Raw genomic sequence first — 16,652 nt, forward strand, 5'->3', positions numbered from 1 at the left:
AGGTGGAGAGATTATATCTCAACACTGGCCTGGGAACGCCTCGGGATCCCCCCGTCAGAGCTGGTCAATGTGGCCCGGGAAAGGGAAGTCTGGGGCCCCCTGCTTGAGCTGCTCCCCCCGCGACCCGACCCCGGATAAGCGGATGACGATGAGGATGATGAGGATGAGGTATTTATGACGTCACCAAGAATCTCAGCTCCTCCCCTTACTCTGCCTGGCCCGCCCAGAGACGTTGGCCCGCCAATGAGACTCGACCGTGCGAGCGCCACATGTGTGTGTGTGTGTGTGTGTGTGTGTGTGTGTGTGAATACACACACTGTAACGCAAGTGTTTCTTGTCGGTTCTTTGACGTGTCTTGTATTTCCACAACGAGACAGTTGTGGGGGTTATCTAAGCCATGGTTGAGAAGGAATTGGGGAAAGGAACTTTGGCTTTGACTGGCTGAAGTACATGAACTACGACATGCCGCCGGTTGCCGCGAGGCACCATCGCCCGGCAGCGGGCAGCCGGCGGCAGGCAGCGCGCGGTTCAGTCGACTTCAGGTTGATGTGAAAGTGGAAGAACCAGAGACGTTGCAGAACCCGACAAAGTTGTTTGTGATTCATATGTCGTCTGGAGGCGCACACAGCTTTTGGCCGTGATAATATGTATTAAATGATATAGATTTCTATGTATTATATGATATTATTTAGATATAGAGATCCAGGACTGTAACGCAAGTGTTGTACACTTCCTTGTTATTTGGATAACCGTTCTGCTTTTGGTGTTATGGCGCATAACACGTCAGACTCTCGTCTCTGGTATTTCTACAACGAGACTCGTATTGGGGGTTATCTCAGCCAAGGTTGAGAATGAATTGGGGGGAAGGAACTTTGGCTTTGACTCCCTCAAGAACATGAACCACGACATGGAGGAGAAAGGGATTGTTGGCGGCGAATGTCTCCCGCTTGAGACCCGCTGAGGGACCACCGCCGGAGGCGGAGGTGCCTAAGCGCTGCCCGGCAACGATCCCTTTCTCCTCCTTGTCGCGGTTCAGTCTGCTTCACATTGATGAGGACGTTGAAGAACCAGGAACGTCGGAGAACCCAACGCGGTCGTTTGAGATTCATAATATCGGCTCACACAGCTTTTGGCCGTGATAATATATATTATATGATATAGATATCTACGTAGGCTATATGATAATATTTAGATATAGAGCTCCAGGACTCCCGTGTGTTCTAGAATATTTACAGAACACGGCTAAAGGCTGTGCGCCTCGCCATTGCGATACATCCACTGTAAACAGAGCGCATGGTACCGTGGCTGCAAGCTGCTCAGGGCCACACCCCCACCCTCCTCCTTGACCCGCCTCGCTCCTCCTCATTTGCATTATAGCTACAGACACCAAAACCGCGCATTTGTGGAAGCTCAATGTGCGACTGGCTCGGAGTGGCTGTAACTCTGCACCACGGCTGAATTTCGGGAACGTCTTTGAATACTGTGTTAGTTGCCCACTAATACCTATATTAAAGAATACATAAAATAGCATGTCATGGGACCTTTAAAACAGCACATTATTTCACTGATAATCTGATAGAAAATATGAAGCTAAGCCATTTTGCTTTGCTGCTCAATTTATTTGCACTTTACTTTTGTGGTGTTTTTATGTTTACAATTTCAGTATGTATGCTCTGTTATGCACTACTTGTGCTAATGGTACGTAGCATATGTTTAAAAAGACTGTTCTATATGCACTTATATAGCCTTGAATTTTGTTGAGGTGTAGCCTGTAAGATGTGTTTTATGTTAGGCTACAGAGTAAAAAGACACATGGTTAAATAAGGTTTATTTAATCATATTTCATGGTTAAAAGAGTTGAAGTGATTGTGATTCATGATAAATAGCTAAATATAATTCATATTTAGTCAAAAGATTAACACATTTCATGTGTGGGAAAAAGCTGTACAGTTAAAAAAGATAATTCATTCATTGTATTACTATGGTGGTTCAACAGTATGTTGAGGATTTTGATGATATCCATTATGGCCATAAAGAGTATTATTCTAAGACCCATGTAGTAATAGCCTGTTTTTACTAAAGGCTAGGTTTTTTGGAGTCCTTGGAAACCCTTGAGAATCTTGATGGAATTCCCCTTGACGAAGGGGTGGCGAGCTAGTGAAGACACCTCCTTATCCAAAGGAGTGGACCGACATCACCTGTGCCGAGCAGGATACCAATCTTCCTTTACATCAATCACTTGAGCATATCAGGAGAAAGCGCTCTGACATGACCAATTTACTTTTACTTTTTGACTTCTGACTTGACATTCCCCTTTTTTGACTAAAGTACGCTGAACTGGCCGAACCAAGGCAATTAAAGGAACATTTGCAAGGAATTTATCTTTGTTTATATAAATTTTTTTCCTTATGGACATTTTTCAGGCATGGTGTTTACCGATAATTGTTTCTGACCTAATGTTAGGGTCTAAATTGTGGAATTCCTGAATATGCTTGATTGTACTGAAATCTATTTTATTCTTTTTCTACAAGGTTGAATACAGTAAATCTAAAAGTTAACCTTTGGCTCCAGTTAATCATTGTTTTGTCATTTTATTCTTTCCCTCATTACGAACCTATTGACAAGTCCATATCTGAATGCTCTACTGCCCACTAGGGCTACATAAAGCTTGTATGTAAACCCTGTACAGAGTGGAAGAAGAATATGCAATACTTGGATGTCCTTCTTTCAATCCTACTTTTTATTTAAACGTGCATGTTGTTACGCGGCTCAGACGTAACAAAGAAACGGGGCAGGAGACAGTGCGACATTCCACGTTTGTTTTAATTAATAAACAAGATCAACTGATCTAGGCAATGATAGAGCAAAACACAAATCAAATCTTCCGCCGCCGTCTCTCGGAGGCCAGGCCTACTTTTATCCGGTTCACAGGGACACACCCCGTAAGCGGGCACACCACCATCCTGGAATATGCGGGACCAGGCCAATGAGAGCAAAGGCAGACAAAACGAATAGCACACACACAATGACGACTGAAAGGCCAATGTGGCCGTAACAATGTCTAAGTACAAATAGAAGACAATGTTTACTTTGGAATCCATCAGTATTTAAGTAAAAGTACAATAACCTTAATTTGACTTGATTAAAGTACTTCAGTGAAACGTCTCTCCGGCTCCCTAGGTTTCTGCCGTTGGGAGGGTTGGGCTGACATGGAGGGTCACTTTGTGACTGCTCATAGTGGCTGTGCTGTGGCACTCTCTAATGGCACCATGCACCTATTATATCAAAATTGAAATGTGTTTATTACAAATCCATAACAGTTTCATATAATTTGTGGTATGGTACTAATTATATAACTGTGGTTCTATAAAACTATTGTATTCACACTAAATCTTTTCACTTCCAACATGGGCATATATAAACATCCAAAAGTACTTTAGATAAAAAACAAGCACATATTTCCCAATAAGGATTATTTTGTAGTCAGTTTAACGGATTTCGGCTGCAACGGTCTCGCTCAGTACTGGACCAATTAAAATAAATTGTGCTATGCATTAGTCCTTTAAACCAAAAATGATGGGAAAATATTGTCAAGGTAGAAATATCCCGATGGTATCCTTTAATGAAACACAATCAAGCCTTGCTCCTCCTCCTCCTCTTGATGGCAGTGTGTTTGTTTACGTTGTCAGGTCGCTGAACTGGACAGACAGTATGCTGCCTTCCCACATCCATGATAATGAGGATAGCATCCTCCGATCCGCTCTATGCTCTGGGAGTGGCCAGGCACAGTGGGTGTTTTGTGGGGTGCTGCCGACTGGGCCCCCCCCTCACTGTGTTTCATCAACCATTGGGGCCCCGGTCTCGGTGTCCAGCTCGGTGAGGCAGCAGTAACAAAGCATCTGGGTGTACCTGGTGAAGAAGGCTGGGAAAACATACCAGAGGATGAGTTTTTGTGTTTTCTCTATGTGTCTATGTGTGTGAGTGAGGGATATAAAAAGATCAAGATACAGGATATATATAGAGAGAGCCAGAGGGTCACAGACAGACGGAAGGACGGATAGACAGACAGACAGACAGACAGACAGAAAATGACCAGGGGAATTATAGCTTGGTACTCCTTGCAGTGATTATGTTAGTGTGTCCTGTAACAACACCAGAAACAAACCCATGGTGGTCAAGTTAGGCTTTATAAACATCCTGTTTATTCCATCTATTCAAACAACACAGCAACTTGAATGCACTGTGATAACAAATTACAGTTGAACTGGATTCATCATGTATACGTAGAAATGCAGTGACTTTCTTCTTGAGGATGTATCATCTTAAAACAAACGCGCACACACACACACACACACACACACACACACACACACACACACACACACACACACACACACACACACACACACACACACACAAGGCTGTGTTTTCCATTTAAAACAAACCGTTCATTGTGCCGATGAGTTTGGGTCTGTTGTCCTCAGGCAGGTAAATGGCCACGTAGTAGACAGGGACCCCAGAGAGAGCGATCCCTATCCCTATGAGGGAGTTAATGGTGTCGCTGTAGAGAGGAACCACCACCAGAAACAGGCTACATACACAGTAGAGGATGGGGAAGACCAGAGACAGCTGGGAGGGGGGGAAAGACAAAACAGGATAATACACTGGTTCATTCGTGTTGGTGATACACTGGTTCGTTCATGTTTTTTCCATCTGGCTGGTCCTAAATGACCTATGGTTTACCCCTCTGTCCCTCTGTCCATCTGTTTTATGCCCTACTTGGACCAGTGTGTATTAACTCTGACTGTCTGCCTTTCTGTCTGACCTACTTTGATGGGTCTCTGTTTGACTCTCTGTCCCTTGACAGATTTTGGGAGAGACGCTGAGTTTGCTTATTGGCCTGTGGCATGTGCCCCCACGACCACTGACATAACATGACAAATGCCGTTCAGGAACGGTAAATGCCGTTCCCAACAATGGTATACGACACCAGCACGCCCCGCCTCCTCCCAATAATTTCATGACAAGTATTGCCGTAAATGTAATGGTCTTTATTGACATCACAACTAGGGCTTTCAAGCGATAAACAAAAATGTATCTAATTAATTACAGGCTGTGACTAATTAATCTAAATTAATCGCATACTTACATTTTTCCGAGAAGGTACTTCAAAATAATTGAATTCAAGTAAATTATAGCTGATTTATTCAATGAATACCAAACATAATGAACTTTAAAGTTCAATGTCTCTTTTATTTTAAACATGTCTTTCATTGACATACGGTGCATTTTAAGATCAAATTAATACCTTGCGTGACGACGCGCTGCTCCTGTCACCTAGTAACCCTGACTGCGGTTCAAACCAGACGGCGGAGGAGAAACAGCCGTTATATAATAATTATATAAAATATAATATTAATTAGTTTAACATTATATGGCTCGTGTTAATGGCATTGAACTTTGACAATAAAGTTACAAATTTAAAATAGTCCCAACTTTATTTTAATATAAAAAAATGTTTTTACATAGTTTTGTCATTATGTAATCTGCTGCAACTGCCGCTTCCGCTCTCTCCGACGCCATTTCTGAAAAAATCCAATGCGCAATGAATCTTGGGGATGGGCCTTGAAGGATCCAGCCGGTGGACCCTTCAAATCTGGGAAAAGAAGGCTGCATTTCTCGGCCGCATTTGAAGGAGCCTTCGAAACGGGACAGCCCAGAGTGATAGATATAACAGATATAAGAGTGGCGACACTTCCATTGGGCTCCGTTGTAGCATTTTTTGCCTCCTATTTCCGGGGTATGGAGCCTCGCATAGTTCCAAAACATCCATTTATGGCGCAGGAGATCATTAATTTCCATTGCTGGCCGTCTGGTAACTTCTGAGGTAAGTGCATTGGCGTCAGTTTGGTTTGAAATGTGCTGGGGACAGAGACGCATTCGGAAGTGCATTTTTAGAAGTGCTGGGTAGGCTACAATGAGGATGCACTACTTTTTCTCTCTTTAGTGCCGGTAATGAAAGGTTCTGAAAGACGGCATAACCATGTAGCTAATTACTAAGGAATAAAATTTATACAAAATCAGTCGGGCACGTTTTATGAAGAAAACGTTTTTTCAAAAAGCATCGGACATATATGACCCACTATGTTCTGCTCCATGTATCCAATGTTGACAACGTGACATGAAATGGCTAAGCTAACAACATTAACAAGAGGAGCTAGGAAAGGAATTTAACTGCGTGTTTAAGTTCAGAAGGGCCAAAGGTGTGGCACAGCTGAACGCTGTAGCCTATCACATCAGGAGCTGGCTGTTCTCAATTCACAACACACATTCCATTAAAACTAGCCTACATCAGGCATTCTGACCAAAACTCATGAACTCCCCCCCTCAATTATTCCAGAATTCAAGAATGACCAAAAGTCACTTTGTGTCAACAAGAGACTGACTCCACCGACTATCAATTGCAAGTTAAAACAGCCGACCACTTGAATGCAAAAAACACAAAAGACCTCGGCACAGCACCAGCAAATCTTAAGCAATAAATATCACGTCTTACCTTTATTTATGTGGCAGTGGTCTGCAGATGCATTCCGTGGTGTAGCCTACCACATCCATTTAGTTCAACAGGTTATCGTTCTGATACTGTCCATGGTACTAGCAACCTGCTCTGGTGCTTCTTACCTATGTATTCAGGCTAAAATGACTTGATTGTCTGATGCCTCATCATCCCAGCCAAAGAGTATTGGTATTATTAGTAATGGCTACTTGCCAAATCGAAAAAATAACTTCACACAGTGTGTCTTTTTCCAATGTATTTGTTATCATTCGTAGCGTTGATCAGCAGAGAAATAATTCGCCAAAGTCGTTGACGTCGCTTAGCAACCGAATACGAATGTAGTCTACAGCATTGAGAAGAGCCGTGTAATAAGTAAGGGATAATGTATAGAATGCCAGTCAATATCGGGAAATAAGCCCCGACAGGGCAAACAGGTTACCGACGCGCAGCGAGGGTAATTGCTTCCCACTGAAGGGGCTTAAATTCGACCGGCGACGTTCTATACATTATCCCGCTAATTACACGGCTACTTGCCAAAACGAAAAAATGACTTCACATGATGTGGCTTGTTAAAATGTATTTGTTACCATCATTCGTAGGGTTGATCAGCAGAGAAATAGTCAGCCAAAGTCGTTGAAGTCGCTTAGCAACCGAAGACGCTGGGGTTGAAAAGTTACCAGACCTCTTGAGGAGTGATACCAAAGACGTCATTATAGGCAAAAAGTCCTGTGTTTTCCTTGTCAGCGGTCAATTTATATCTAGCATTCACCGCAAAGTTGTGAAGAGCCCATTCAAGTGAACGGAGCGTTCCACGGCATTGAGAAGATCCGTGTAATAATCCATAATAATAAAACTTTCTTTTGTTTATTCATTCTTTTTAAAAGTGGTGGGTACAAAATGATTCATGACGAAATCTGGTGGGGACGCGTCCCCGGCGTAATCGACGCCTATGGGTAAGTGCATTAAATAGCTACATCTTTTGAATTGTCAACTGTCTATATTGTATTAGAGGCCCTTTATGATGCATATACTGATATTTATTTGTATATGCACAGCGTAATTATGTATATTTTTATCTTTGTAGACAACCGATTGCCTGCTAGTTTTTTAGCTTGACTTCACCATCTGTGAAGGTATCTCTGGGGGTAAATTGATTAAATTGCTACCTCGTTTGAATTGTCAACCCTCTATATTATATCAGAGGGCCTTCATGAAGCATATACTTATCTTTATTTGTATGTGCAAAGCGTAATATATTTTTATCTTGGTTGACGACCGTCATTTCCTGCTAGTTCGTCAGCTCGATTTCGCCAGCTGTGAAGGTATCACTGCACCAGAAGTTAAGTAGTGAATCTGACTACTTTTATTGTGTTAGTTATTGATGTAGGATTACTAGGATCAATAAGGTTGGTTAACGACGGGTTTAACATGCTGAACCTGACGGTGTTAGCTACGGTGTTGGAGTACTGCGAGTCTGATGCTATAGCTAGTAGAAATAAGGTTGTTTTTGTTTAATTATACCCTTAAAAAAAGGCTGTTGGATTACATATATGAATAGAAATTATTCCACACAAAAAATATAAGCCATAACGACAAGCTTTCAAATGTTATTACACAGACAGTTGTGTCATTCTTTTTTTTACCCCTTCCCCAGCTTGGCAGCAATTTGGCCATGTGTGGGGAAACTCATTGACCTACAGGCATATTCAAGGTCTACTGATTATTTTCACTCTCCTGCAGGTGGTGGCTGCTGATGGTGGATGCGGCTGATGGTGGATGCGGCTGATGGTGGATGCTGCTGATGGCGGTGGCTGCTGTAGCTGGTGGCTTGAGCTGGCTGGTGGTGGCGAAGGATGGTGGTGTCGACTTCTGCTGCTAGTGGTGGCGGCTTGTGCTGGCGACGGCTGTTGGTGGTGGCGACGGCGACTGCTGGTGGCGGCGGCGACGGCTGCGATTGTTTCCTTCCATTCAACCTGATGCACTTTACTATCCTTAACCCCAGCCTGATGTATGTGGAGTATTTTCTATGTTTATTAATAATTTATAATATTCCTCCCTGTTCCTTAACATTGTTCTTGTTTTACAAGTTAGATATACACGCACACCTGTTTACCCATTTGTTGTTCTTGTTCCACACATGACAAACTTTGTTTTATTTATTGATATCTCCTGGCGCTACTTTGCTGTTCTTGTTCACACTTACTGTATGTTTGCTTCGTTGTTCTTAGAATCTTTTTTTTTTTAGATTTTTTTCTAAACACTCAAGCATCTCAAACATTGGGTCCAGCTTTACATGGTGCATCCTCCTTTGCAGCGTGCAGATGTTAGGCAGTGGAATCTGCATTTGCTCGAGCGTTTTATAACCAGTGGTCCATTTTACTTGCATTGCTATTTTAATTATCTCCTTTCCTCACCGTATTCCTCTCTTGTTAACACTTATACATACAATCTTCATCCCTGTTCCTTCACTTTGTTCTGGTTTTTCAAGTTGGATACACACACACATTCTTGTTGTCTCACCCATTGTTTAATAAAAAAAATACTATTTCATCATCCAAGCGAAATGATTTGTTAATCTTTAATGTATGTGATACTTTGTGTATGGCTTAGTCTTCAAAGTATCATGGTTGTGTGGTCAGCTCCTGCCTCATCAGAAGGAAATTAAATGCTAAATGGACTGTTGCTACTCTGCTTTCTCAAACGCTCTCTGACCACGGGTAAGGGAATCGGAATTACAAGCAAAATCAAGGAAATCCAATACTCCAGTCGCGCAAAAATTAACATCTTGAATCGTCTTTGATTTCAGAACAGATGTAAGGTAAAGTTAAGGTTAAGCCACTAAAGTCAGTAGCCTAGTGCTACCCATGCTAACACGAAGGTGAAGCTCTCCCTCAAACTTAAAAATGTTTTTTAATTATATTTACCATTCAATATTGCAATCGCTGCTGTCAGTCCCATTGAAGAACACAGCAGCGCGGCGTGTTTTCGAACTATACAAGCTTACATGAACCACGTGACCACCCTGCCGGCGAGATCAGATAGTGTCGCAACTCTTCTCTCAGCCTTCGGGATGCAGCCTTCGAAGGATGCATCCCCTGAATTGAGACGCAGCCTACGACTACAGAGGCAGGTCCCTATATCTACCAGGGGGTGGCACTGTAGCCTATTGCTAGACATTCATAAATTTTTTCAATCGTGTTTTATCAAGGTGTCCTAGTCATAGACATCTTGGAGTGGTCATCCGCTCCACTCAGTGTAATCCGCTTGGCTGGAGCAATGAACTGTCAGCGCATTTAATTAATCACACCTCACTGAATACCACTGATTTTCATGCAGTTTTTTGTCATACGTGTAGCTATGATAAAGGCCACATGGTTTGGCGTGTTTTATTATTCGATACTAATTATACCAATAGTACGGTAATGTTAAATCTTGCTTGTGAAAAGTAATCCCCCGATTCCTATTATGGATTGTCCGCCGATTTGAGCAGGAATACGCTGAACAACAGCCCGGCATCCTGTTTCTGCTGCTGTTTCTGCTCCCGGTTGACCACTCCAAGATGGTGGCCGTATTTCTCGCGTCCCAGCAGCCAATGCTCCGTCTATCTATAAGATGTCTATGGTCCTAGTAGCCTATTCGTTTGGTTCACTTGACGTCACCGTAGCTTTGCGCCGCCTTCTTGATGACCGATCCCACCCACTGACCCACTGATTTCAGTGGTAACTCAGCACCAACAACAACACCTACGACCACAATCAAACAATGAGGATGCGCTCTTTTATTCTCTTTAGTGCAGGTAATGAAAGGTTCTGAAAGATGGCATATCCATGTAGCTTATTAATGAATAAAATGCATACAAAAAACTTTGACATATGACCCACTATGTTCTGCTCCATATACCCAATGTTGAAAACGTCCAGGCCAAAGAGTATTGGTATTAATACCTCATTCATTGTCCAAAATAATTCAAATCGGGTTTTGTAGTTGGTACAAAATGAATCTTGAAGAAATTCGTCCCAAGCGTCCCCGGCGAAATTACCGTCTACGATTTGATGACTGATTTCAACGATCAATGATAGTAACCCACCACAAACTGTTCACAAGAAGTCCCAAATATATAGTACTTAACTTTGCCATTATCAGATAAAAATTATTGGTGGCCAAGTGCCTCACTTTAGCGTCCTTCACCCATCCAGCCACAGCATATTGGTAGGCATCAGTGCTCTTGAACGCTTTCAAGATATCTCCTCTGTATGGGGAGGTATACATATATATGAATATATATGTCATGAAAATTGATTTGAGGCAAGCGTGAGGCCGATACTAATGGACTAAAAAAACCTGGGGGTAACAAATAAGGATCGGAGCATAAAATCGATTTTTCTTTTCAGATATCTCTGTCTCTCTCTCACATTCAGATGAGCGGTGTGGGTGGCCATACTAGGCGAGATCGGTCGTGCAAATGGCGGCGTTCCAGATAACGTGACGTAGATGAACCGTATGAATAGCCTACTGTATGACTGCCTCAGCTCATAACTATTCAATAGGCCAAATTGAAAGTTTTACATTTGTTCTTATTGGTGTTTAAACAAAAATGAAGTAGGCCTACAGGTTCCTATCATTTAACACTGATCCAGTGTCATAAACCTTTCTATACCGACATGATCCAGTGGTATCATGGCATATAGGCCAACAGTTTTTCCGCTGGCATGCCAATTATGTTAATGGGAAGTGCCATTTCCTACTGGAACCTACCGTTTTTCCATTGGCATGCCACTCATGTAAAAATGGTAATTACTATTTCCTCCTGGTACCTACCGTTTTTTCACTGGCATGCCACTCATGTTAATGGTTTGTAGGGGAGTGCCGGGTCGATTGACACACGAGACGATTGAAAGACAGCAATTTCCTCGAAAACCATGCAAGTCTTTCACGTCAAATTCCGTCACTACGTTCAGCACACAAGACTGACCAACCCCGCGAAATTTTGTGTCATGATGTTGTTCAAATGTTATTCCCGCGAACCTGTTTTTGAGTGCGGCAAGTAAAATCTTCTGTGCGGTAGTTTTTTGTAATAAACAGTTGTGTTTTCTGTTTCATGGCATAATAATATGACAATACAACAGATTAATTAGTACTTAAACCTGTCCTAAAGTGTGCAATGTCAGAGTTTTGAAGTTAAGAGGCAAAAAAGTTTTAAGTGCCAGTATGCGCTGTCGGGACGAATGAAACACTTGTTTCAAACGTCCCGCACGTCACCAATTTGTTTAAAATAAATAACAGGATGTTCAACTATGTATCCCTAAACATGACTAAGGTGACAGGGAAAATAAGTAAATTAAATGAAAATGTAGCCGTCCAACTGGTATAAAAGAAGAAAGGTGAGTTTTAATCCAAGTGTGCATCTTGACAATTACGCACAGGACAAAAATATGTTTTGACCTATTTATATCATGAGAAATTATGTGAAATTTTAGCTAGTATGTTGTCCGGTATGTTGCATAAAACCAAGAGCAAGGTCAATAGTTTCTGTTTAAAATATGCTGTTTCATTCGTCCCGCATATGTGTTTCAAACGTCCCGACGAGGCGGGGTATTTGAAACAAATGTCCACACACGTTCAAAGTTAAAAACAGCGCGATCATCCAACATATGTATTTAATTACACTTGTGTTTCAATCGACCCGGCTCTCCCCTAGCATTCCCTACTGTAACCTCCCGTTTTTCCACAGGCATGCCAATCATGTAAATGGTATGTACCATTTCCTACTGGCAACTACCGTTTTTCCGGTGGCATGCCACTCATGTAAAATGCTGAGTAATAGGGATGTGCATTACTAGGGATGTGCATTACACTATTCAATATTCGCTGAGAAGTTTTCAAATAATATTCGAAAATCGTTCAATCAAGAACCCCCCACGCACGCACACACACAAGCACCTTGGAAACACGCACACACAATGACACAAGGAGAGGCTTTTATGATTTGTATGAAATCAATTTATTTCAACAACTGTCAACAACTGCGCCATCAACATTTACCATCAAAATTATTTCAACGTGGGCTTAGGTGGATAGGTCTACATGTGCCGAAAACAGATCACTATTTATTTATTTGACTGAACACAGCCTGCATGACGGTGAACTAGACACGTCTTTAGCATATGGAAACTATGGCATATGGAAACGATAGTTATGATATTATAACTCTAGTTCTGTGTAGGCGTAGCCGTCTTGGCTTCGCCTATGGGCTTGTCCCGTGCGCGTGCTCGCGCGCACTGATAATTTCAACCATGCACCCCCCACATTTCCCACGGCACGTGTATATAAGGCGGAGAGTACCGCCGCTCATCCTCCACGCTATTCTTTCAGCATTTGGAGGGTACAGCAGGTGGGAAACTAGACGGCTACGCCTACAATCATAGAAGTTATAAAATCTAGAGTTATAATATCATAACTATCGTTCTATTTCATGCAGGCTACGCCGTGGCGTCTAGGTTTCGCCTTATGGGCCAAGGCGAAGCTTTGAGCGGAGCCCAATCAATGTACTCCTGCTGGACCCCAGTCAAAAATCTTAATTCCTCCTAGATCAGGCAAGGCGATGATCAAGAGAAAAAGTGAGTCTGTAAAAACTCCGGCTCAAGCCGTGCTTCATGGAATCCATGAAAAGGAAAAGAAAAACCGGAGTAAGACGTTTTCCATTAGGTCCACTACCACCGGGGGCGGAGCTATTGAGACGCGCGGCGTCTGGCCTGTAGGGGGATTATGGGCATGTTGGAAGCGCACCGGATCTGCTGGGGGGGAATGGGTCTGATTGCGGGCACCTGCTCGCAATCAGACCAATCAGGAGTGTGTATTTATGTGCCTGCTTTGTCTTGTAGTAAGGAGGAATGGGGAGCAGAGAGACAGGGGCGATCGCTGCCAGAGAGCGATCGCCTAGGTGGAGAAATTATATCTCAACACTGTCCTGGGAACGCCTCGGGATCCCCCCGTCAGAGCTGGTCAATGTGGCCCGGGAAAGGGAAGTCTGGGGCCCCCTGCTTGAGCTTCTCCCCCCGCGACCCGACCCCGGATAAGCGGATGACGATGAGGATGAGGATGTATTGATTACGCAAAGCTGGTGTCCAAGCGCTCTGTGAATCCTGCTACAGTCGCTATAACACACAAACAAATGTTGTGTGGAGCGGAACGCGGCCGAGCGTTTCACGTACATAGCCAGCGCCCGCACCGGGCACAGGAGATGCAACTCCGCCACCGCCTCACTAGAATGAGGCGGGGGCTGAAAAGCCTTAAGCACAATATCACTTGACCGGAAAGAACTGTTAATGTTCTTTTGGAGGAACGCAGGATTAGGTCTGAGCAGTGCAAAAGAGCTGTCCTCGTTAAGCAACAAGCAGCTTGGGCTGACAGACAGAGCGGTCAACTCAGCGGCCCGCTTGGCAGAAACCAATGCCAATAAGAGTGCCGTCTTAAAGGACAGGGCATCCAAAGGGGCCTAAGACAGAGGCTCGAAAAGGTCCCTGGACAACCTGCGCAACACGTCGGGGAGATCCCAGCGTGGCGTAAGCATGTGCGAAACCGGCCTAACACGTCTAGCCCCACGCAAGAATCTCTTGACCAGTGGATGGCTGAAGATCGGTCTACCGTCACAGCCTTCATGGCCAGCCGAAACAGCTGCCGCATAGACCTTGATGGAGTGGAGAAGGCCAAATCTTTTTCCATAAGTACTGCAGAAACGCAAGCACGCTTCCCACCTCGCATTGAGATGGGACAGCGTGTGAAAGTGCATTCGAGAGAGCACCGCTAGCTCTGGAAACCAGCTGAGCGGTTCTCAGGAGCCACTATAATGAGGGACAATCTCTCCTGTCTGACTAGGGCTGGGCGATATACCGGTTTTAAAATTATACCGGTATATTTTTTAAAGCGATATGTAGTTGAGACAATATCGCCATACCGGTATATTATATATTATTTTGATGTTGCCTTGCGAGAGCTATTTTATAAAGCCGACCGCTGCTCTCTGAGCCTACAAACCATGTTCAGGTGCTCAATCCCGCCCCTTATATGTACGTAGCGTTCTCCCACCCACAGACGTTTCGCATCACAACAAACTTTGAACAAAAACATGAAGGATACGGTGGTAGAGAGTACTGAACCCGTAAAAGGACATGGGGTAAAAATAATGTTTTTAACGTTTCTCGTGAGCACGAGAAAGTATCTGGTGTGCACGGGAAAGTATCTTGTTAGCACGAGAAAGTATCTGGTGCGCATATCTGTGTGTGTGTGTGTGTGTGTGTGTGTGTGTGTGTGTGTGTGTGTGTGTGTGTGTGTGTGTGTGTGTGTGTGTGTGTGTGCGCAGAGGACAGAGGACGAGGACGAGCGAGCGCCAGCGTGCATGTCCGTCATGTGAAGTAATGATTGAATCTGGTTGTGTGTAAAAGAATAAAGCACCCGGCAAGAATCGTTGGCCGCTTCATTCCGACCAAATTCCGACCTATAAGCAGACCCACTGCCGGTCAAAGTGAAGGGTGTGTTGCCCCTGAGAGATCATCGACCCTGGAGGGAACGTGTCTGGGAGCCGACAGCAGAAAGTTGTAACACTAACCATCTCGTAGTCAGAGGCGGAGCGCAAGAGAGTAGTAAGTGCTCCAATAGTGCAAGATAAAAATAAAGCACATTCATTTGAATGATTTTAGCTTGTGTGTGATTTATCGCGGGCAGAGGCACACACAAGCTAAAATCATTCATATTATAGAAGAGGCTGTCAAGGAAAGCAGGATTTTTTGTCTCTAATGACGTCTTTGGTATCACTCCGCAAATAGTCCGGTAACTTGTCAACTCTAGCGTCTTCGGTTGCTATGCGACGTCAACGTCTTTGGCAGACTATTTCTCTGCTGAACAACACTACGAATGCTGGTTACAAATAAATTGTAAAAAGACACACCATGAAGTTATTTGTTCGTTTAGGCAAGTAGCTGTGTAATAAGCAGGATAATGTATAGAACGTCGTCGGTCATTATTGAAAATAAGCCCCTTCAGGTCGGTGTCCTGTTCGCCCTGTCAGAGCTTATTTTCCAGATAATGACCGGCGTTCTTTACATTATTCCTTACATATCTGTTCTTAAAGCACAGCTGTGCTTTGTTGAGTAAAAAAAAACAAAAAACACTAAATAAATGGTTGATAGTGAATACTTGTGGCGCGGAGTTAAAACTACACACTTTACCCGTTTTGTTCAAAATATCGTTATAATATCGCATATCACCATTCGAACAAAAAATATCGAGACACGAGTTTTGGTCCATATCGCCCAGCCAGTGGAAGGATCAGCTGGAGCAGGGGAAACACATTCAAGAGAGCCCGCGGCCAAGATGTGTGTGCCAACGCATCCATCCCTAAAGGGGGAAGATCCCGAGGGTTGAGAGAGATCCATCACCCGCAGTGTGTGTTCTCCCTGGACGCAATGGCGTGGGGATTTTTTTTGAGGATGCCAAATGAGACAAAACCTTTAATTAGTAGCCCAATTGGGTGGGAAATCTGCCCAATCTGGCAACACTGCTCACCAGCCAGGGATTCCTGCTTATTGGTTCATAGCGCAGAGTGATTCGATTTTTGTGCGGATCAGACCCCTTAAGGTCACACCCACACAGAGGATGACTTTTCTCCTCTCTCCCATTGAAACCCATGTTATTCACCGGCCACCAGTACTTTCGGGGAAATGAATGGGAGTCAACAGAGGCTGAGGGAGGAACGTCCTCCCTGAAGTAATTGTCAATAGGCGATAGGGGGTGCTAATGTCCCTTTACCCAGGGAAACAAACATTATGGGCCCTATTTTAACGGTCTGAAACGCAAGTGGGAAGCGCAAAGTGCAAGTAGCTAGGTGTCAAAAGGGTTGGTCTGAAGCAGCCTAGTTACCCGTAGGTGTGGTTTGGGCGTAACGTCCAACAAACCAATGAGAGTGCCAGCTCCCATCCCCTTTAAGAGCCATGAGCGCATTTGAATCGGACGAGTTGATATTTTGACAGCGCGTCTGCAGTCTCCGATGAGACAGATGCACATGAATTTCAAACTGCAAATGGCTCAGTTTATTGCCAAA

The 16,652-nt window shown here is 43.7% G+C and overlaps 1 protein-coding gene across 4 annotated transcripts in view; it reads right to left on the reverse strand.

Annotated features, from left to right (window-relative positions):
- Positions 1-2,719: 2,719 nt before the first annotated feature.
- Positions 2,720-16,652, reverse strand: part of LOC132463659 (Y+L amino acid transporter 2-like) — a 31,703-nt gene continuing 17,770 nt past the window's right edge. For all 4 annotated transcript variants that reach the window (XM_060059961.1, XM_060059960.1, XM_060059962.1 and 1 more), the window contains 2 exons: positions 4,446-4,629; positions 2,720-3,922 (listed from right to left, as the gene is read on the reverse strand). In XM_060059961.1, the coding sequence (XP_059915944.1) occupies positions 3,828-3,922; positions 4,446-4,629 (279 nt within the window). In that variant the 3' untranslated portion in view covers positions 2,720-3,827. The remainder of the gene's footprint in view (positions 3,923-4,445; positions 4,630-16,652) is intronic.

Source organism: Gadus macrocephalus, chromosome 8, assembly GCF_031168955.1.
Source record: "Gadus macrocephalus chromosome 8, ASM3116895v1".
NCBI lineage: Eukaryota > Metazoa > Chordata > Actinopteri > Gadiformes > Gadidae > Gadus > Gadus macrocephalus.